At 39.0% G+C, this 23,400-nt stretch overlaps 1 protein-coding gene, 1 long non-coding RNA gene and 1 pseudogene across 3 annotated transcripts; all 3 read left to right on the top strand.

The window, feature by feature from the left end:
• Positions 1-11,567: 11,567 nt before the first annotated feature.
• Positions 11,568-11,948, top strand: LOC132131865 (histone H2B-like). Its single transcript, XM_059543995.1, has one exon. The coding sequence runs from the start codon at positions 11,568-11,570 to the stop codon at positions 11,946-11,948; it is 381 nt and encodes a 126-aa protein (XP_059399978.1).
• Positions 11,949-16,188: 4,240 nt separating this feature from the next.
• Positions 16,189-18,539, top strand: LOC132131864 (uncharacterized; annotated as a pseudogene).
• A 237-nt stretch (positions 18,540-18,776) lies between these two features.
• Positions 18,777-21,299, top strand: LOC132131251 (uncharacterized). 2 transcript variants are annotated; one of them, XR_009428860.1, is made up of 10 exons: positions 18,777-18,890; positions 18,986-19,033; positions 19,117-19,200; positions 19,299-19,364; positions 19,932-19,992; positions 20,133-20,183; positions 20,236-20,280; positions 20,367-20,428; positions 20,947-21,011; positions 21,114-21,299. It is a non-coding gene; the product is annotated as an uncharacterized LOC132131251 (long non-coding RNA). The 2 variants fall into 2 exon arrangements; XR_009428861.1 differs by lacking the exon at positions 19,299-19,364.
• The last annotated feature ends 2,101 nt before the right edge of the window (positions 21,300-23,400 follow it).

Below are 23,400 nucleotides of genomic sequence, written 5' to 3'. Positions count from 1 at the left end.
ATTGATTAGTTTATCTCATGAGTCTTTCGGGTCTCGGGTCGAGTTTGACTCGTTCCTTAATCACCAATACGCAAAACTAACGCAGTCTTGAGCCGGAAAGAGAATTGATTAGTTTATCTCATGAGTCTTTCGGGTCTCGGGTCGAGTTTGACTCGTTCCTTAATCACGTGACAGCCCCATACGCAAAACTAACGCAGTCTTGAGCCGGAAAGAGAATTGATTAGTTCATTTCATGAGTCTTTCGGGTCTCGGGTCGAGTTTGACTCGTTCCTTAATCACGTGACAGCCCCATACGCAAAACTAACGCAGTCTTGAGCCGGAAAGAGAATTGATTAGTTCATCTCATGAGTCTTTCGGGTCTCGGGTTGAGTTTGACTCGTTCCTTAATCACGTGACAGCCCCATACGCAAAACTAACGCAGTCTTGAGCCGGAAAGAGAATTGATTAGTTCATCTCATGAGTCTTTCGGGTCTCTGGTTGAGTTTGACTCGTTCCTTAATCACGTGACAGCCCCATACGCAAAACTAACGCAGTCTTGAGCCGGAAAGAGAATTGATTAGTTCATCTCATGAGTCTTTCGGGTCTCGGGTCGAGTTTGACTCGTTCCTTAATTACGTGACAGACCCATAGGCAAAACTAACGCAGTCTTGAGCCGGAAAGAGAATTGATTAGTTCATCTCATGAGTCTTTCGGGTCTCGAGTCGAGTTTGACTCGTTCCTTAATCACGTGACAGCCCCATACGCAAAACTAACGCAGTCTTGAGCCGGAAAGAGAATTGATTAGTTCATCTCATGAGTCTTTCGGGTCTCGGGTCGAGCTTGACTCGTTCCTTAATCATGTGACAACCCCATATGCAAAACTAACGCAGTCTTGAGCCGGAAAGAGAATTGATTAGTTCATCTCATGAGACTTTCGGGTCTCGGGTCGAGTTTGACTCGTTCCTTAATCACGTGACAGCCCTATACGCAAAACTAACGCAGTCTTGAGCCGGAAAGAGAATTGATTAGTTCATCTCATGAGTCTTTCGGGTCGAGTTTGACTGGTTCCTTAATCATGTGACAGCCCCATACGCAAAACTAACGCCGTCTTGAGCCGGAAAGAGAATTGATTAGTTCATCTCATGAGTCTTTCGGGTCGAGTTTGACTCGTTCCTTAATCATGTGACAGCCCCATACGCAAAACTAACGCAGTCTTGAGCCGGAAAGAGAATTGATTAGTTCATCTCATGAATCTTTCGGGTCTCGGGTCGAGTTTGACTCGTTCCTTAATCACGTGACAGCCCCATACGCAAAAGTGATGCAGTCTTGAGCCGGAAAGAGAATTGATTAGTTCATCTCATGAATCTTTCGGGTCTCGGGTCGAGTTTGACTCGTTCCTTAATCACGTGACAGCACCATACGTAAAACTAACGCAGTCTTGATCCGGAAAGAGAATTGATTAGTTCATCTCATGAGTCTTTCGGGTCTCGGGTCGAGTTTGACTCGTTCCTTAATCACGTGACAGCCCCATACGCAAAACTAACGCAGTCTTGAGCCGGAAAGAGAATTGATTAGTTCATCTCATGAGTCTTTCGGGTCGAGTTTGACTCGTTCCTTAATCACGTGACAGACCCATACGCAAAACTAACGCAGTCTTGAACCGGAAAGAGAATTGATTAGTTCATCTCATGAGTCTTTCGGGTCTCGGGTCGAGTTTGACTCATTCCTTAATCACGTGACAGCCCCATACGCAAAACTAACACAGTCTTGAGCCGGAAAGAGAATTGATTAGTTCATCTCATGAGTCTTTCGGGTCTCGGGTCGAGTTTGACTCGTTCCTTAATCACGTGACAGCCCCATACGCAAAACTAACGCAGTCTTGAGCCGGAAAGAGAATTGATTAGTTCATCTCATGAGTCTTTCGGGTCTCGGGTCGAGTTTGACTCGTTCCTTAATCACGTGACAGCCCCATACGCAAAAGTGATGCAGTCTTGAGCCGGAAAGAGAATTGATTAGTTCATCTCATGAGTCTTTCGGGTCTCGGGTCGAGCTTGACTCGTTCCTTAATCACGTGACAGCCCCATATGCAAAACTTTTCCACACAATTCCCCAAGAAAGAGTGATTTCATTTATCGTTTTTTTTTTAATTTTCTATTGAAGTCCCTTCGATAGATCGAATAATAAAGTTGTTGCAGAATGCACATGAATTGACTAGTTATTGTAATACACAATGCTGACATAAAAAAAGAAGTTTGTTTGTCTGAGACTCCATTATACTTTTTTTTTCTTAATTTGACTAGAAATTCACATGGTCCCCAAATATTTTTTTTGAAAGTAAAGCATTTTCTAACTAACCACTACACTTTGTGAGGGTTTAATTATGGCATTATGAAAATGTAGTTTTATTGGCACTGCTAAAAACATTTAAGCTGATATATTGATAATAAAATAAATGTAATACAAAATTGTGATGATATAAGTATCACTTGTGTAAGTTTTTTTCTACATTATTCAAACTGTACGTCCACTAGTTTTTAAGACACATTAAAAATCACCTATTTTGGTTTACAAATTTAAAACTGATTTCGACTTATGTATTTTCGTGGATACAGAGAAAAAGCAAAGTACATTTGGGCGGGAACAGACGCCAGACAATAACCAATCAAATGCATCTGAAGCAAAGCCATCCAATGAGCGCATGGCAGCCCTGGGCTTAAATACACGCTGTGTTATATTATAACCAGTATTCATTTCTTTCGTCTTGTTCACAATCACCACTGATATCCTGAGAAACAATGGCGAGAACTAAGCAGACCGCTCGTAAGTCCACCGAAGGAAAAGCCCCGAGGAAGCAGCTGGCCACTAAAGCCGCCCGTAAGAGCGCTCCGGCTACCGGTGGCGTTAAGAAGCCTCATCGCTACAGGCCCGGTACCGTGGCGCAGAGAGAGATTCGCCGGTACCAGAAATCCACTGAACTGCTGATTCGCAAACTGCCCTTCCAGCACCTGGTGAGTAGTGATGGGAAGTTCGGATCATTTTACCGACTCGGACTTTTGAGTCTCGTTCAGCAAAATGAACAAATCTTTTTTTGAGTAATTTCGTTCATTTCGTTCATTTTAGCAAAATGTAATGAAAATGTTACGTGTTACTTCCCCAACACACCTAGTACTTACGCAAACGTGGATCACACTAAAAACAATCCAAAACTAAAATGCTATAAGATACAGAAAAAAAAAATTCATTCTTTACCTGGGTCTTCAGTCTGTGATTAGCTCACCTCACCTCTTATCTGACAAGAAGTCCTCGGGTTTAAGTCATTCCTTAATCACGTGACAGCCCCATACGCAAAACTAACGCAGTCTTGAGCCGGAAAGAGAATTGATTAGTTCATCTCATGAGTCTTTCGGGTCGAGTTTGACTGGTTCCTTAATCATGTGACAGCCCCATACGCAAAACTAACGCAGTCTTGAGCCGGAAAGAGAATTGATTAGTTCATCTCATGAGTCTTTCGGGTCTCGGGTCGAGTTTGACTCATTCCTTAATCATGTGACAGCCCCATACGCAAAACTAACGCAGTCTTGAGCCAAAAATTGAATTGATTAGTTCATCTCATGAGTCTTTCGGGTCGAGTTTGACTGGTTCCTTAATCATGTGACAGCCCCATACGCAAAACTAACGCAGTCTTGAGCCGGAAAGAGAATTGATTAGTTTATCTCATGAGTCTTTCGGGTCTCGGGTCGAGTTTGACTCGTTCCTTAATCACGTGACAGCCCCATACGCAAAACTAACGCAGTCTTGAGCCGGAAAGAGAATTGATTAGTTTATCTCATGAGTCTTTCGGGTCTCGGGTCGAGTTTGACTCGTTCCTTAATCACGTGACAGCCCCATACGCAAAACTAACGCAGTCTTGAGCCGGAAAAAGAATTGATTAGTTTATCTCATGAGTCTTTCGGGTCTCGGGTCGAGTTTGACTCGTTCCTTAATCACCAATACGCAAAACTAACGCAGTCTTGAGCCGGAAAGATAATTGATTAGTTTATCTCATGAGTCTTTCGGGTCTCGGGTCGAGTTTGACTCGTTCCTTAATCACGTGACAGCCCCATACGCAAAACTAACGCAGTCTTGAGCCGGAAAGAGAATTGATTAGTTCATTTCATGAGTCTTTCGGGTCTCGGGTCGAGTTTGACTCGTTCCTTAATCACGTGACAGCCCCATACGCAAAACTAACGCAGTCTTGAGCCGGAAAGAGAATTGATTAGTTCATCTCATGAGTCTTTCGGGTCTCGGGTCGAGTTTGACTCGTTCCTTAATCACGTGACAGCCCCATACGCAAAACTAACGCAGTCTTGAGCCGGAAAGAGAATTGATTAGTTCATCTCATCAGTCTTTCGGGTCTCTGGTCGAGTTTGACTCGTTCCTTAATCACGTGACAGCCCCATACGCAAAACTAACGCAGTCTTGAGCAGGAAAGAGAATTGATTAGTTCATCTCATGAGTCTTTCGGGTCTCGGGTCGAGTTTGACTCGTTCCTTAATTACGTGACAGACCCATAGGCAAAACTAACGCAGTCTTGAGCCGGAAAGAGAATTGATTAGTTCATCTCATGAGTCTTTCGGGTCTCGAGTCGAGTTTGACTCGTTCCTTAATCATGTGACAGCCCCATACGCAAAACTAACGCAGTCTTGAGCCGGAAAGAGAATTGATTAGTTCATCTCATGAGTCTTTCGGGTCTCGGGTCGAGCTTGACTCGTTCCTTAATCATGTGACAGCCCCATATGCAAAACTAACGCAGTCTTGAGCCGGAAAGAGAATTGATTAGTTCATCTCATGAGTCTTTCGGGTCTCGGGTCGAGCTTGACTCGTTCCTTAATCACGTGACAGCCCCATATGCAAAACTAACGCAGTCTTGAGCCGGAAAGAGAATTGATTAGTTCATCTCATGAGTCTATCGGGTCTCGGGTCGAGTTTGACTCGTTCCTTAATCACGTGACAGCCCCATACGCAAAACTGACGCAGTCTTGAGCCGGAAAGAGAATTGATTAGTTCATCTCATGAGACTTTCGGGTCTCGGGTCGAGTTTGACTCGTTCCTTAATCACGTGACAGCCCTATACGCAAAACTAACGCAGTCTTGAGCCGGAAAGAGAATTGATTAGTTCATCTCATGAGTCTTTCGGGTCTCGGGTCGAGTTTGACTCTTTCCTTAATCACGTGACAGCACCATACGCAAAACTAACGCAGTCTTGAGCCGGAAAGATAATTGATTAGTTCATCTCATGAGTCTTTCGGGTCTCGGGTCGAGTTTGACTCGTTCCTTAATCACGTGACAGCCCCATACGCAAAACTAACGCAGTCTTGAGCCGGAAAGAGAATTGATTAGTTCATCTCATGAGTCTTTCGGGTCTCGAGTCGAGTTTGACTCGTTCCTTAATCACGTGACAGCCCCATACGCAAAACTAACGCAGTCTTGAGCCGGAAAGAGAATTGATTAGTTCATCTCATGAGTCTTTGACGCTATAGAGTTTGGCCTAGAGACCCCAAAGTTGGTAAGGTCACTAATAATGGGCATCTCTAGAAGTGTGCCAAATTTCATCATTTTTTCCATGTTCCCTTCATAGGGCTGCCATAGACTCCCATTGGACGAAAATAATAATTATAATAAAGAAAACGTACAGATACAATAGGGGCTACAGCCCTCTGGGCTTGGCCCCTAATAAGAAGAAAACTAACAGATACAATAGGTGCCACAGCCCCTTCGGGGCTTGGCCCCTAAATACTAGAGGCTATTGGAAATTTAATGCAGACTTGTTGAATCATACTGAATTTTGTACATATATTAAAAAAATAATTGCTGAATTCAAAGTAAAAAAGATTCCAAGTGGTATTAAATGGGAATATTTAAAACATAAATTAAGAGAATATTCAATGACCTTTAGCAAAAATCTGATGAAAAAGAAACGTAAAAAAGAATTCCAGTTAATACAAGATATTAATAAATGCTGTTGTCAACCTAACATGTCAGATGAAGATAAAGAAAAACTTATTAAGCTTCATTCCATTCTAGATAATTCTATATTAAAAAGGCAAAAGGGGCATATGTGAGATCCAGAGCTAAGTGGCTGGAAGAGGGGGAAAAAATAGCTCAAACTTCATTAATTTGGAGAAAAGACGACAAGAAAAAAATTCGATCAGTAGTTTAATTGTGGAGCAAGTAGAACAATTAAATCATAACTTAATAGTAAAAGAGGTGTTTAAATTTTACTCCAATTTGTATTCCTCTTCTTTTTCCTCTGTTAATTCTAGGTAAACCTGGTAAATCACCGGGTCCTGATGGGTTAACAACAGATTTTTATCATTTTTTTTGGGATGACCTAAAATATCTTTTATTTGAAGCCTTACAAGAGTGTATAAATAATATTGAATTATTGCCAACTATGAAACAAGGGCTTATAATTTTGATACCAAAGCCAGGAAAAGATAAAAGGATATTAGATAATTTACGCCCCATAACACTACTTAATACTGATTACAAACTGTTTACTAAAGCACTGGCTTCCAGATTAAAAACAGGAATATCACAAATTATTAGTGTGACCCAATCAGGATTCTTAAAGGATAGGTCAATTCATAATAATATCAGGTTAGTTTTTGATTTGATTGAATATGGTCATTTAATTGAAGAGGATGGATTAATTTTATTTCTGGATTTCTATAAGGCCTTTGACATGGTGGAGCATTCTTTTATTTTTTCAAACTCTTAAACACTTTGGTTTTGGTCCTAAATTTATTAGTATTGTTGGAATGCTTTATAAAGACATAAACAGTTCTGTAGCTCTCACTCAAGGTACATGTCCAAGATTCGAGGTTAGAAGAGGCATCAGGCAAGGTTGTGGATGTTCTCCTTTATTATTTATTATGGTAGCAGAAATGTTGTCTATTTTACTCAAAATGGGAACCATATCTGGCATTGATTTTGAAGGTAATAATTTTATTGTCAGTCAATTTGCTGATGACACTACTCTTTTTTTTAAGAAATGAACAGCAAATATCCCTAGCAATTCAATTAATTAAGTTTTTTTTCAGAAGCTTCAGGTTTAAAGCTAAATATGTCAAAATGTGAGTTATTGGCCATTCACGACCATCCTAATGTAACATTATACAATATCCCAGTGAAAAATGAAGTCAAATATTTAGGTATCTGGTTATCTAAGAGGACGGATAATTTAGAACATTTAAATTTTGATAAAACCTTGGATAATTGTAAATTAATAATGAATACTTGGCTACAGAGAGACATAACAATTTTTGGAAGAATTTTATTGACAAAAGTAGAGAATCTTTCTAGATTCATCTATCCATGTTTCTCTTTATCAGTTTCTGCAAAAAGGATATATGGATATATCCTTATGGATATATATATATATATGGAAAATGAAAAGTCATTATATTCGTAAAAGTGATATGATTAAAGATTATGAAGAAGGAGGTCTTAAAACGATTGACTTTGATATTATGAATGGGGTCATTAAACTTAGATGGTTGCAGTCTTTCATTAATGATAAGTCCTCTTTCTGGTTTGAGATTCCTACTATCGTATTCAATAAATGTGGTTGCTTAAGTTTTCTGCTGCAATGTGACTTTGAACTTTCCAAACTCCGTGTAACACTTTCTGCTTTCCATCAACAAGTATTATTATACTGGAAATTGATTTTCAAGCATAACTTTAGCCCTCATAATATGTCAATCTGGAACAACAGATGTATAACTGTGAACAGAAAATCTTTGTTTATTGATGAGTGGTGGCAGAAGGGCATATGGTCGCTAACACATGTAGTGGACAATGGGGGAAACATACTGAGCCATGTTGCTTTTTGTGGTAAATACAATATAAGTTGCTCCTCTAAAATGTATGAAAAAATTATCAAGAATATTCCATTACAGATGCTTAAATTAGTAAGTGAACATCTGAAATATTCAAGTATAATACCTAAACTACAAGAACTTATTATAGAAAATGTACGCTTTGTTGACAGAAAATGTTCAAACAAATTCTTAAGAGACTGTTTAGTACATCAATGTTTCCCAGGACCGGTATTAAGGAATTATATTTTTCGTCATTATGAAAAGGAAGAAGTGTGTAAGTGTTACGGTTGCTGGGAGAAAAAAGGGACCCAAGAGCAGATTCGCAGTTTGCCAAATTTATTAAACAAAAACAGGCAATAGTCCAAAACAAAGGCAATAGTCCAAAACAAACGCTGGCAATCAGCAACCAGGTAAGGAATCCAAAACTGAATTGTGTACGGGAACTGGGTACACCAAAAAGACAAAAAAAAAACAAGATTAAATAAACAAACAGGGCATGAAAACTAGGCACAGCTAGAGCAAGATAGTTTTAAGGGCAGTAGTGAAACGGATGGTAGCCAAGACACACTGACAGAGAAGCACAGAAAGAGAGAAGCATAAGTATAGAAGACAATCAATGTGAAATTGAGAGACAGGTGTGTGTGAGCTGGAACACTAATTAGGATAAGGTGCAGCTGTGAAGGCAGAGTGAGTGGAATTAACCACTTAAGACATAACACAACAGAAGGCCTGATGATCAAACCAGTGTCCTGACAGTAAGATTAGGACCAATTTTCTTTCATTTCCTGTTAATCCTAAATGTAAAGAGGTGCACTTTAAAATTCTGAATCATATATATCCAACAAAATAATTTTTAAGAATGAGATTTAATGTTGGGGATTCAAATTTATGTCAAATATGTAAGGTAGAGATAGAAACGGCTGAACACTTGTTTTTTCAGTGCAGTTTGGTAAACAAATTTTGGAATGATGCATTGAGATGGATGCAACAAAGAATACCTGTAAGGTTGATACTGTCGTGGGAATTTATTACATTTGGGCTATTAATAAAGGATAAAAAGGTATCTTATGTAATTAATAATGTGTTGCTTTTGTTGAAATTTTATATACACAAATGTACATTTTTCAAAATCCCTCCAAAATCAGTGTTTTTTAAGGAGGAATTTAAAGTATATTTGGAGACCGTGAGAAGGATGAAAAGTCCTAAAGCAGTGTATTTGTACTCCTTATCGGAAGACTTTGATTTTGTTAATTGATTATTGTCCTACTCCCCTACTTTATATATTTATTTGTTCTTTTTTTTTTTTTTTTTGTATTATTATTATTTTTTTTATTTTCACCTTGGCTTCAATTTTTACTTGCCTGCTGATGAGAATATGTATATTGTGATGTAATATCTGTATGTACGCTCAGGTTTGTTTGTAAATCTGAAACTACGAATGCCTTTTTTGTTAATGTTCTATAAATATGTCAATAAAAAAAAAAAAAGCTCAAAAAAAAAAAAAAATCGATGGATTTAGAGAGCAGAACTTTGATTTCTGGTAGTTTGTAGTCAATAAATGAATTGATTTACAATATGTATATAATACACTGATATGTGAATGTAGTATGTGTTTGTAGTTACAGAAATATTATTTTTAAAAGATAAAAATCTGCTAGTATTTAATGTTTATAGTGGTCAACCAGCGTTGCCTGCCGTTTGTTAACATATTTCTGGCTAACGTTACCTTGGTTAAAGACCGTGTTTCAGTTGTTTTGAAGTATTTCAAATATTTCATTTAGGTTCGCGTTTAAAGTCTGTAGAGAGAATGGTGTCATCTTAGCGGCCTCTAATTTATTAACAAATGATCGTTCCGACGGAAGCGAATCAATGAACAATAACTTTAGCTGGAAAATAACTTTATTAAAGAACCGCTATAAAGCCAAAACAATCTCTGTTACCATACAATATACGTGTATCTCTGTAAAGCTGCTTTGAAACAATCTAAAAGCGCTATATAAATGAAGATGACTTGACTTTACTATTTTTTGTTCTTAAACTAGAATGTTATTTAAAGGTATCAAGTAATGTTATACTATGGTTTCACAAGGACAGAGACTTGCATGTAACAGGTAATTGTCTTATGAATAAAATGTAGAATTTATTAAATGAAATTTCATTAATCTTAATGTTTACAATGATTATGCACCCCATGCACTTATTACTGTATAAATTAATACATAATATATTAATGTATAATATTACATATTCAAACAAAACATGATTATACACACACATTATTTCATTAGTGTCCATGTGCATTATTTACTTTTGACATAATTTGATAAATTTATGACCTACATTTCTTTAATCTATAAAATCTATTTATTTATGTTTATAATCTATAGTCAATAGTTTATGTCTATCTATTAATTTATTTATTTATTTGGTTATTTTATTATAGTAATTACAGTATACTGCATCGTCCAGAGGAGCCTTAATGATGAGTGAAAAGGGTTGTAGATCTCTCTCAAATACTGGTATAAACTGCTTTCAAGTGGGTAGGTTGGTTCACTTTCCATGTCAGGTGAATTTAAACACTTAGAAATGTTTACAGCTGAAACTTGTTTAAATTTCAAAAAGTCAAAGTTCATGACTCAAAAATATACATCAGTTTATATATATATATATATATATATATATATATATATATATATATATATATATACTATTGCATTGATTTAGCACAATGGGATTTATACATGTCTAATAAACTGCACATCAAGCATGTTGTCTGTCATTTCCTCTGTGTTGTTCTTGTGGTGTCTGACAGAGAGGAGAAAATAGTCAGTGCAGGGAGTCTTCATGATCCACTGAATCCCTTTGAGCTTCTTGTGTTGAAAGAGATAAAGGAGACAAAAACGGGACAAATTATATACAGTAGTATTACATGTTGTGGTATTTAGTATTATTCCCCATTTAGTCTAGTGTGATTTGTTTTTTTAAATGGCTTGCTGCTTTTAAGCATTGTTTTTAATCTCACAAATAAACTTCCTGAAACATAATATAGACATCCTAGTCAACAGAAACACAATGTCTAAAAAACTCCACCCATATGTTTTTGTTACTCAAAAATGCAATCTAAAATAAGGATTTTGTTGTTGTTGTTGTTGTTATTGCACATTTAATGAGGAATGAAACGGATATTCTCATTTTATCACTTCCACCTATCACTATCACACTCCCTAATGTTATATTTAACACCTGTTTAGAAGCATTTACCTCTTATTACACAACAAAGGATAAAACTGCATTAATAGAACGGGTTTAGGCTATTCGTGGTTTGTTATGCGCTACTAACGTTATCCAATGACCTATCTTTTATCTGATAACGTCCCCTAAAACTACTAATTTAGAGAGCAATAATCAACTAGCATGCTTTAATACAAGTAAATTTGATTCAGATGTACTGATAATATACAAACGTATTCTTTAAACGTCTTACCTTTTATAAAAGTCCATCACAAACGGTCTGTTCTACCGCGCTGCTGCTACTTCCGGGAACTATTTAGAGGCTCCACGAGCCGCCATTACTGTAAAAAAAGCGTTCCATTGTAGTCAATGGAGTTGTCGCAACTCTCTCTCTCTCTATGGCTCTGGTTCTTCCCTAGTGAAATTAGCATAGAGCAGCGCATAAAGCCCGCCTGCAGTGATTCAGCTTTATTGAGTTTCTCTGACTGAATCATCATGCCTGAACCAGCGAAGTCCGCACCCAACAAGGGCTCGAAGAAGGCCGTCACTAAAACCGCCGGCAAGGGCGGAAAGAAGCGCAGGAAGTCCAGGAAGGAGAGCTACGTCATCTACGTGTACAAAGTGCTGAAGCAGGTTCACCCTGACACCGGGATCTCTTCGAAGACGATGGGCATCATGAACTCTTTCGTCAACGACATCTTCGAGCGCATCGCCGGTGAGTCGTCTCGTCTCGCTCACACCATCAACAAGCTCAACAAGCGCTCCACCATCACTTCCCAAGAGATCCAGACCGCCGTGCGTCTGCTGCGAGAAGGAGGTCTCTGCGGAACAAAAAGAGGCTTTTCCCAATTTCTGGGCGTCTTCAAACTGAAATAGGTGTTTTTCCATCTCTTTCTCTGATTTGCTCAAATTGAGTGGGCGATTCCCAAATGCATTTTTCCCATTAACCCAAGTGTAGCAAGTGACGCGGAAATTAAGCACAAGCACCGTTTGCTAATGAGAGATCGCCTATATATGAATGTAAGTGTATTGTTGCCAATTTGTTTTTGATTAATTTGTGTTACTTTTCTAGCTTGCTACCCCACTAAGTTATTAAAAGCTCCAAACAATTTACTTTTAGTCACAACAATCTAGGATCATGCATTATTAGCCTACATGTTCTATTCTCACTGATATAGGCCGTCCAGTGTAGATAATGATAGCTTGCTTAACTTTCCTGTCACACATTTTTAGTCAATTTAGGAACCAATTCAATTAAATAATTAACTAAATTACAATTGTTAATCGAGTTTAACCAGGTAGTTACCTTGTCAGTTTAGAATGCTATAAACTGTTTTAGTAAAATGTTGTGGAAAGAATGTGTCTTAAATAGAAATGTGTGGATATTTTATCTTTGTGCTATTTCAGCACATAACAGTTCAGCGGAGAGGTAAAGATCCTCAACCACAGCGCTGCCGTGAAGATGCTAATTTATTCACATGCCCTTTCTGCTCATGTGACACATACAAGCCATGCCAGTATCATCAAATAATGACCCATATAGCTGGACATAAACTAAGATCTGTTGAACATGGAGGTAAGTGTGTAAGCACCGCTTCAAAAAATGTCTATAAAGATGTATCTAAACGTGTAAAAGGTTTAAAACGTGTATTAACAATTAAATATTTTTAACCTCCATTTTAGATTATGTTATATACAGCTGTGGCCTTGGCTGTGGTCAAAAGGCCAAACATTTTCACTGCTGTCAGTGTCCACAGACCTACATAAATAAAGGTGCCTTAAAAGAGCATCTTTGCAAAAAACACCCCATATCTGCTTTTACTGCTGATCTACAACCACAAGAGACATCTTTTCAGCAACCAGTCGCTCGTCCAGCACAAGAGACATCTTTACAGCAACCAGTCGCTCGTCCAGCACAAGAGACATCTTTACAGCAACCAGTCGCTCGTCCAGCACAGGAGACATCTTTACAGCAACCAGTCGCTCGTCCACCACAAGAGACATCTTTTCAGCAACCAGTCACTCGTCCAGCACAAGAAATATCTTTACAGCAACCAGTGGCTCGTCCAGCACAAGAGACATCTTTACAGCAACCAGTCGCTCGTCCAGCACAAGAGACATCTTTACAGCAACCAGTCGCTCGTCCAGCACAAGAGACCTCTTTACAGCAACCAGTCGCTCGTCCGGCACAAGAGACATCTTTACAGCAACCAGTCGCTCGTCCGGCACAAGAGACATCTTTACAGCAACCAGTCGCTCGTCCAGCACAAGAGACATCTTTACAGCAACCAGTCGCTCGTCCAGCACAAGAGACATCTTTACAGCAACCAGTCGCTCGTCCAGCACAAGAGACATCTGTACAGCAACCAGTCGCTCGTCCAGCACAAGAGACATCTTTTCAGCAACCAGTCGCTCGTCCAGCACAAGAGACATCTTTACAGCAACCAGTCGCTCGTCCAGCACAAGAGACATCTTTACAGCAACCAGTGGCTCGTCCAGCACAAGAGACCTCTTTACAGCAACCAGTCGCTCGTCCAGCACAAGAGACATCTTTACAGCAACCAGTGGCTCGTCCAGCACAAGAGACATCTTTTCAGCAACCAGTCGCTCGTCCAGCACAAGAGACATCTTTTCAGCAACCAGTCGCTCGTCCAGCACAAGAGACATCTTTACAGCAACCAGTCGCTCATCCAGCACAAGAGACATCTTTACAGCAACCAGTCGCTCGTCCAGCACAAGAAACATCTTTACAGCAACCAGTCGCTCGTCCAGCACAAGAGACATCTTTACAGCAACCAGTCGCTCGTCCAGCACAAGAGACATCTTTACAGCAACCAGTCGCTCGTCCAGCACAAGAGACATCTTTACAGCAACCAGTCGCTCGTCCAGCACAAGAGACATCTTTACAGCAACCAGTCGCTCGTCCAGCACAAGAGACATCTTTACAGTAACCAGTCGCTCGTCCAGCACAAGAGACATCTTTACAGTAACCAGTCGCTCGTCCAGCACAAGAGACATCTTTACAGCAACCAGTGGCTCGTCCAGCACAAGAGACATCTTTACAGCAACCAGTCGCTCGTCCTGCACAAGAGACATCTTTACAGCAACCAGTCGCTCGTCCAGCACAAGAGACATCTTTACAGCAACCAGTCGCTCGTCCTGCACAAGAGACATCTTTACAGCAACCAGTCGCTCGTCCAGCACAAGAGACATCTTTACAGCAACCAGTCGCTCGTCCAGCACAAGAAACCTCTTTACAGCAACCAGTGGCTCGTCCAGCACAAGAGACATCTTTTCAGCAACCAGTCGCTCGTCCAGCACAAGAGACATCTTTACAGCAACCAGTCGCTCGTCCAGCACAAGAGACATCTTTACAGCAACCAGTCGCTCGTCCAGCACAAGAGACATCTTTACAGCAACCAGTCGCTCGTCCAGCACAAGAGACATCTTTACAGCAACCAGTCGCTCGTCCAGCACAAGAGACATCTTTACAGCAACCAGTCGCTCGTCCAGCACAAGAGACATCTTTACAGCAACCAGTCGCTCGTCCAGCACAAGAGACATCTTTACAGCAACCAGTCGCTCGTCCAGCACAAGAGACATCTTTACAGCAACCAGTGGCTCGTCCAGCACAAGAGACATCTTTACAGCAACCAGTCGCTCGTCCAGCACAAGAGACATCTTTACAGCAACCAGTCGCTCGTCCAGCACAAGAGACATCTTTACAGCAACCAGTCGCTCGTCCAGCACAAGAGACATCTTTACAGCAACCAGTCGCTCGTCCAGCACAAGAGACCTCTTTACAGCAACCAGTTGCTCGTCCAGCACAAGAGACATCTTTACAGCAACCAGTCGCTCGTCCAGCACAAGAGACCTCTTTACAGCAACCAGTTGCTCGTCCAGTAGAATCAGCAGCTCCACTAGTGATTAAGAGAAAGAAAATGACTGTGAGTTGCCCTCACTGTGGATTAAGTCTGAATTCAAAAAATTTAAAAAAACACATTGAGCGTAAACATGAAGCCATAAATCCCATAACTTCAACTTCTCATCTACCAGCACAGTGTGTTGATAAAAAGAATGGGAGATATGTAGTGGCTAAAATGTTTCGTGGGCCCTGTATCCCCATTCATGTGGCAAATGTGTGGCTCATCACAGAAGGTTATGTGTGAAATGGATGTCTGCAACACATGTGCTGAAATGGCACAAAGGAGTGACCTTTTGGTAACACCGTGTGTTCATCTAAGGTCAGTAGACTACTCCAGTGCTATTGCACCTAATGAAGATTTATCAGAAGATGTGTTAACTGAGATGGTTGAGCAAAAATGGTTTGGTGACACAAGGAAAAACCAATGCCTTAAACAGCGAGATCAGGCTAAAAGTAAAGGTGCCACCTTTGCTAGCCTTGTTACTATTGGAGGCCCTGACTACAAGTATTATATATCCGTATATGAGCCAAAGGTTTCACATTACAGTAGATTGGGCAGAGTCTTGGTTAATTACAATTCCAAGACAAACACTTGGCATTATCCTTGTCTCAAAGGTAGAAAATCATGCCTGCATAAGAGTATTGGAAAATGGTGTCTCTTTCAAATGAAGCGGCAGCTCTTCACAACGCTGCCACAATCTGAGGCAGTGAGTGAACCATCACAACATGAGGACGTCATGATGTCTGGCCAACAGTGGGAATATCTTCCAAAGGGTGAAGGCCTGAAGCAGATGGTACAATATATTTACCATAATAAAAAGCTTCCTGAGACACTATCAGATGTTTCTAACGAAGATGTAAAGGAGGAAGATATTCCTAAACATCTTATTCCTGAGGAGGAGTTCTGCTCTCAGTGCCCTGGACCTGTTCGCCTCAGTGCTCCTATCCTCATCACCAGAAATGCTAAAGTTGCAATGCTCACTGGTGTAGTGACTGGTAGGCATTGTTGGTTTGTCAGTTGTTACATATATATGTGAATATTCATTAAGACCTTGGTTCTTGTTACTGTGCAGTATTTTTTTTTTAATTTAGTTTGCATTTGCTACAGTATTTGGGGCAGTGTAGGTTAAAGTATGCAGTACATTATAATTGCCATGTGATCATTTTACATGTCCTATTAATGTCTGTTTTTTTTTTTACCTCATCAGGCATATCCACATATTGCAAAAAATGCAGTAATTGTGGCATGTTTTACCGATACCAGGACTGGATGCATGGGCTTCACAATTTTAATGATCAACTGCTGCTAACCGTCTTTCTGTGCATTTTCATAAGGAATTCTGTGCAGGTTTTGTTTCTTAAGTTAGTTGTTTGTTAAATGGAAACGACATTAGTCTTAAGGCTTTATCCTGAATTAACACTGACACATGTTCTTATGTTTATTCCCACTAAGGCTCATGTGTCAGTTGGAAGAGTGCGTTCCATTTTGCAAAGGACGTCACATGTGCCTTACCCAAAGGACTCAGAGTTTTTTCATGCATATTTACATTTTGAGGCACTGACCCACCATGATTATAACTTTTCATGTCTAAAATGCGGTCATCATCCTCCAGTTGTTGTGATGGATTTACACAGAAAGGGAGTGTTCAGCATGCCAGGTAAAAAAGTCACACGTTTATTTATTTCATTTTCTAGTTTGCAGCTAAATTGTGTAAATGTAATTTATTTTCTTTATCCAGTCAGTGACATAAGTGAACCACATGAAACCTACAATGGTGAGGTGAATTCAGACGACTTCTGGGAGACTCTTTCAATGGAGAGGATTGCCGCTGGCTTGTTGAAAAGTAAGTTTATTACTATAGCTTTTTTAATTAAACATTATGAACAAGAATTTAAACAACTAAATAAGTCAGTCTCTTATGAATACTTTTGAGTTCTTCACATCATGCAGATCCGCTGTGTGCAGCTGGATGAATGAGGCAAAATATATCTGTTGCCATTATTTAGAATAGGGTAAAGAGTTTATTGCAAATGACCATTAACTATTTTTATTAAAAAAAACTTCCAAGCAAAAGTCCCATTTCATGAGTTTGAATTGCTTCTTTGTTTCCTGTATGATCTTAGCTGGGGACAGAAATCCTTACAATATAAAACCCAATTTTGAATACTGGGCCCCCTGATCGGCAGATACACACGCAAGGCACCAATTGTGTTAAATACAGAGTGGCAAAAAGTGCACAGCACAAGTGCACAAGACCTCATCACTGAAATGGACATAACCGAGGAAAGACTAAGTGATGAATTAATGAAGCTAAAGGTATTTTACACCTTAAACAACTCAACTTACATTTTGCAATTAAAAATGATGGCAAGAAGATAAACAAAAAAATTCATTATCATATAGGTCTAAATTAGTTGTTACCTTCAAGTCATGCCTAGCACTGACATACAAATAACTAGTTTTACAGTGGCAATGATAATTGTAATGCTAGTATCAAATATATTTGTGATCCAACAACAGTTTGCTGACATTCGAGAACTTTGCAAGGCCTGTGGAGTTGGTACTCAAGGATCAAAGACTGATCTTCTATCCAGACTGAGAGGACAGATGCAAACCAGAACTGCATATGACAAAATATTTCAGAAAGTTTGGGGAGCATCAGGTATTTGTTGTGCTCAGAGTTAAAAAGCACATATTCTGAAAGTTCCATTCCATTTACTTAATAAACTATTCTTTTCAGGTGTATGGGCAGTCATTTTATGCCCTTGTGGTGTGGTTTACAGTGTGAAATGTCTCATCCGTGCTGAAAGTCCTAGAGACTTTTCTGACATGTTGTTCTCTTGGAAACACATGCCAAACATCTGTATTTATGATTTTGCCAGAGGTCTGGCCACCCATGCCAATGTTCGGAGACCAGAAGCAATGCCATTTGCACCATTTGACGGGCGGCTTGCAGAGGATACAGAAGACAATCTGAGGGCTGCACTGAGTGGAACCCTTACTGTTAGCCTACCTTGGCTGAATGAAAAGAAGTTGGATGAAGATGTCAGTTGCCATCCAGTGACTGGATCCTCAGATCACTATGCCCTTCATGACAAATTCCACGAGTCTAATTCTGAGGATGTGCGAGACTCACTCAGAAAGATCCAGCTTGTTCCAGAGTTGGCTGGTAGTGTTAACACACAAGCCGCAGAACAGCTTTTTTCTGGAATGCGGAAGAATAACTACTTCCTGAATATGATGTCTCCCACCATTCACATGTTTTTTGTCAGAAATATTTTGCACATTCAGAATGAGAAAAACAAATCAAAGCTGAAAAAAATCCAAAAGTGCCACTCAAAAACTACTGTGAATCTCCAAAAAGATTCGCTTGGACGTCTGGTTGTAGGCAAGTTCAATATATGTATACTTTGAATCGTAATTTTTATATGGCTATGCACAGTTAAAATATGTCAATTTGTCTTTAGATAAGGAGAACAGGGGTCCTGAAAGAACCAGACTACACCTGATTAAACCTACTAAAGCTTGCGTAAACTGGTAATCTAACTGCACTCCTCCATTATGATTCAATTTGACATTTTTATTTAAACTTACATTTATGCATTTATCAGACACTCTTGTCCTTAGCAACTTACAATAGAGGAACGTAAGTAATACAGTATGTCAAAGATCCAGCGATATTCATTGTGCGCAATGCCAGGTCTATTAGAAAGATGGATAGATTTGCACTAGGAACAGGTAACTTTTCAATAATTTAACATTTCTAATCTCATGACAGGTGACTCAAGCTATTTCAGTAAGTAAGGATGATGAAGTGGCATATGTGGGCTCTACAGTAATAAAACAGAAAGACTTTACAACTCTGACAGAACTTTCTGAGGTTGAAGGAAGTGTAAGAAACGCTGGCATTAAAGATATTAAACAAACCATATTAAAACCCTGAAAGTCCTATTTAAAGTAGATTTGATATCCACCCCCTCCCCACAGATGCTGAATTCCTGCTTTTGTGTTCTGCAACGGATTGCCCTCTCACAGGTTTAACCTCAAAGTCTAAAAAGCAGAAATGAAGGCATTTAGATAAAATACTCAAAACAAACATTTTCCCTTTTTGTTTCCAGAATGTGGACATCTATCCAGTTAACAGCCATGTCATTGTGACCTGGTTACCTCCTATTTGTGCAAATCCACTGGACAGCTTACCTGTATGTACGATTTAAGTTTTAAGCAGGTCTGGAATGTCTTCAATATGTTGCATACATTTAAGTCACTTTTGTGTCAAATATTTTCCCTATACATATAGCCTGAAATTAGCAGCAAGGATACTGTGGTCTTTCCATCTTATGTGCCAGGACACTGGATGCTGTGTGTGAGGCTGCTTAGATGTTGAATTACTTTAACCAACCATTTGTCGTACAAAGTGGAAAAAGCTACATGTTGCATGTTATTCCTTGATGATATGCATTCTCTAACAACTTAACACATGGTAAAATTTTTCAGATCATGAAGCCAAAATTGAGTGAATTGTATTTTCTCATATACAGGTTTTGCCTTGAATGCTAAAAAATTATGTTCTATGGTTCAGCCTGGTTCTACATTCAGTTCTGTTTTTTTTTTCTGTCCTGTTCTTTTTTTCCTATTTCTATTGACTTTGTTCTCATCCTATAAAATTTAAGAAATGCAAAATTAAAAAAATATTTACCAAAATGTTGTGCATATTTGCAATGAGAAGAAAGCCGTGGAAAAGGTAAAGGTTGGACAGTTCCCGTTAAACCTGCCTTTACTATTTTCTGTAAAAAAAAAAAAAAAAAAAAATTCTCCCTATCAAATTTAGTTTTGCAGGGTAGTTCTTTAAAACCCTGTATACTGTTTAGCTGTATGTAGGAAAAATCTGAACTTATTTTTTTTTCTTCTTCTTTCAAATGTGTTTTGACAGAGAAATTGCTCTCAGCCTCTGTCCTGGGCCATGGACTGAGTTCTTCTCTGAGGACCTTGAGGTATGTTGTATTTTGCACTAAAGGTAATATAGTGTCTAGTGATAAAGGCTGTAGAATAAAGAAATGATTTCAGATTGCTTTGTGGTTACAAATCCTTAATTTATACATTGTATTGTACACACATTTATACCTATGTCTAGGATGTTCTTCGACAAGACTTGTCTTGTAGCTGTGGAGTCTTCACACTAATGGTAGGAGTAATAGTTATTTTGGTTCTGCATTAATACTTCATTCATCTTACAGTATGCTCTCTATATTACCCTGGGTTGAGCGTTTGACTTCTCAGAGGTGGATTTACCAACCATATTAAAATATATATTCCGTAAGTTTGCAATTTATTTGTTTTGATAAACTTGTGCTTTTCCAAACTATAGTCAGACATGCCAAGTATTAGAAGATGGCGGTCTGCCCTTTTGCTGGAGCTGTTCCCACCAAGGTATGCATTTCCCCGCTGGTATTTATCCCGTTGGATGGCCAAATGTATTTACAACTGGTGATATTTAAAAAAAAAAAAAAAAAGTGAAAGTGACATTCAGCCAAGTATGGTAACCCATACTCAGAATTTGTGCTCTGCATTTAACCCATCCGAAGTGCACACACACAGAGCAGTGAACACACACACACACTGTGAGCACACACCCGGAGCAGTGGGCAGCCATTTATGCTGCGGCGCCCGGGGAGCAGTTGGGGGTTCAATGCCTTGCTCAAGGGCACCTAAGTCGTGGTATTGAAGGTGGAGAGAGAACTGTACATGCACTCCCCCCACCCACAATTCCTGCCGGCCCGGGACTCGAACTCACAACCTTTCGATTGGGAGTCCGACTCTCTAACCATTAGGCCACGACTTCCCTTCAATTTTAAATTGATCTTACCTGCATGCAGTCAATCTCGATATTGTTTTCGCTATTTGTCTTGATATTGAATAATGTATTTTTTTGTCACAAATTCATCAAGATCATTCACGAAAAGCCAGCAAAGAAAAAAGAGGCGAATCGGGGCTGACAAGAGACAAGACACTGGTATTGTTTACTTTGTTTGAGGGGCTCCATTATTGATTACAAATGTTGTTTGTTTGTTTGTTTTCCCCAAATTACTGCTGTTCTATTGTCTCTTCCTTGTAGTTGCAACCAGTGACACACCCCTGAACATACAGCAGGCATGTATTTGCCATTTAATTCAATCTTTAAACTGCAGTTGGATTATTATGACCACAACTTTTGTTCCTCCACAGCTTCCTCTGCTAGTTCTTCGAGCAATCTTGCTGGAAGTTGTGGTTCATGATGGTGATGTTGCAATCCGCACCCTTGCACATGGAAAGTGTCCGACGAGAGGCTCACTTTCGGTGGTTGGACAGTAGGTTTTATTGTCTTATTACCCTTCCCATTTTTCCTGATATCATTGTTATGTAAATGGCAGCTCTGTTTGTTTCTTTCACAATTGACATGTAACAGTGGTCAGTACATTGTTGCACTTTAAAGCCAGTTGCCTGTGAATGAGATCAGCAGAATTTTTTTTACACATTTATCAGGTGTGGTGAACTGGAAGGCATTTAGTGAGAACTTCAGATCCCTGTACAGGATTCCTTCCTCAATATCCAGATGCCTCCAGCGTGACAGCTTGTACAAGCATTATGGAGCAGGCTACAGAGGGAGAGGACAAAGAGGCGTGTTGCAGGGGTTTTACTCCTCTGATGACTTCGAGGGATATTGTGGAAGCGGCTGGAGAAAACATTTAATGTTTCAGATTAGATTCAATTATTTTCTTTTGTTATTACTCTCCTTTTAGAAAATATTGTTCTTAAAATAAGAATTAGTTTAGTTTTGTAGCTATGCAATCAATAAAGTGATACTAACAGGTTTTTATTTCTTGAATATTAATTTATATACTTTTTAGTTTATTTTAATTACACTCAACTAAGAATATTGCATTTAAAATAATTATTTGTTTTAAGTGTTATAAGTTTGTGGCTACGTGGTCAATAAAATTAAGTTTTTGGAGTCATCGTTTCAGGTCAACATATTTTCTTTATTATAATCAATTTCACAAGGTCAGCTAAATATCAGTAATGCATATAAATCATTGATTCAGAGAGAGAGAGAGAGAGAATTGAATTTGAATTTTAACACACCTTTATTTCAACTACCCTAAACTAAAACAATCAGTTCCTACCTACAAGAGTACAAAAATACATACACATTCCAATATATCAAATATACAAATAAATATCCATAAAAAAACTCATTCCAAAATACATGCAAACTGTAAACTCTCATTAATTATTTCACACAGAGCCCCCTTATAACACCAAATCAATTCAAAAGACATAAGATCCCCCATAGCATTATAATACCGAAAATCTATTAAAATTCTGGATTTTAGGCTAAGAAACACAATTTGCAAATTAACACTTGAGTTGCGTTCAATTCTTATTTTTCTAGTGTCATATATTGCCTTCTTCGCTTAACCCAATAAAAAGTTCAGTAATTGGCAACAAAATCGACGTCTCCGGATGTATTTAAATCCACAAATAAACATTTCCAAAGAAAAAATCTTGTCAAAGCGACCAAATAATTTCTTTAAAACCTGAAACAATGGTACAAGCCTGAAAAGCATGAAAAATGTTCTCCTTCTGAAAACAAAAAGGGCATTCATCGCTAGTATCATGGTTTATAACTGAAACAAAAGCGTTCACAGCAATCGCTCCATGAAGGATCCTCCATTGTAAGTCACCCACTTTTTTTGACACAGGTGATTTATATAATGCTCGCCATTCTGGCTTGACATCTTCCCCTAGATGGAGGGCAGAACGCCAAGGCGTATCAACTCTTTTATGCAAAAACTTCTTATTCAGAGTTTTGACACAGTTTTTGTAGTACATATTTCCAGACACTGGATTAGGACCCATTAACTACAACAAATTGGGTTGTAAGAAAACACCTTCACATTCTTCAAAATCAGTCAACAGATACAAATCAGGAAAAGGGTCATTACAATCTGGAGTAATTGACCCTTCAGTATAATCTTCCAGCAGTTTAACTTCTTCTGACGTAAGTGCTGACTTCCATTTTTCAAGTAATTTGGCTGTTACGCGTTTCGATTTTAACCCCAAGTGTCTGATGACTGCATCAACATTCTCAAAGTCCAGTCCAGCCAGTTTAAATAATTGTCCAAGTGTTAAAACTCCAGCATTAAGAAGAATATCACAAATTCCAGGGAGTATTTTTTCATTTAATATGTCCAAGCGTGACCCATAAACCAGAGGTTCTTGTAGCAGCCAATGAAGAGAAGTTACAGAGCTGGGTCTCTGCACCTTGAACAAAGACCAAACTTTAAATAGGTTCCGATAAAAAATTGGCAACTTAGAGAAGTCCATCTTTTGCGGATTCAACCAGAACAAAGATCTCTCAA

This window comes from Carassius carassius, chromosome 48 (genome assembly GCF_963082965.1).
Source record: "Carassius carassius chromosome 48, fCarCar2.1, whole genome shotgun sequence".
Lineage (NCBI taxonomy): Eukaryota > Metazoa > Chordata > Actinopteri > Cypriniformes > Cyprinidae > Carassius > Carassius carassius.
This window is presented reverse-complemented; position numbering and strand designations above follow the sequence as displayed.

Bases quoted from the DNA above. Each gene is read 5' to 3' on its own strand.
- LOC132131865 (XM_059543995.1), top strand. From the start codon at position 11,568: ATGCCTGAACCAGCGAAGTCCGCACCCAACAAGGGCTCGAAGAAGGCC.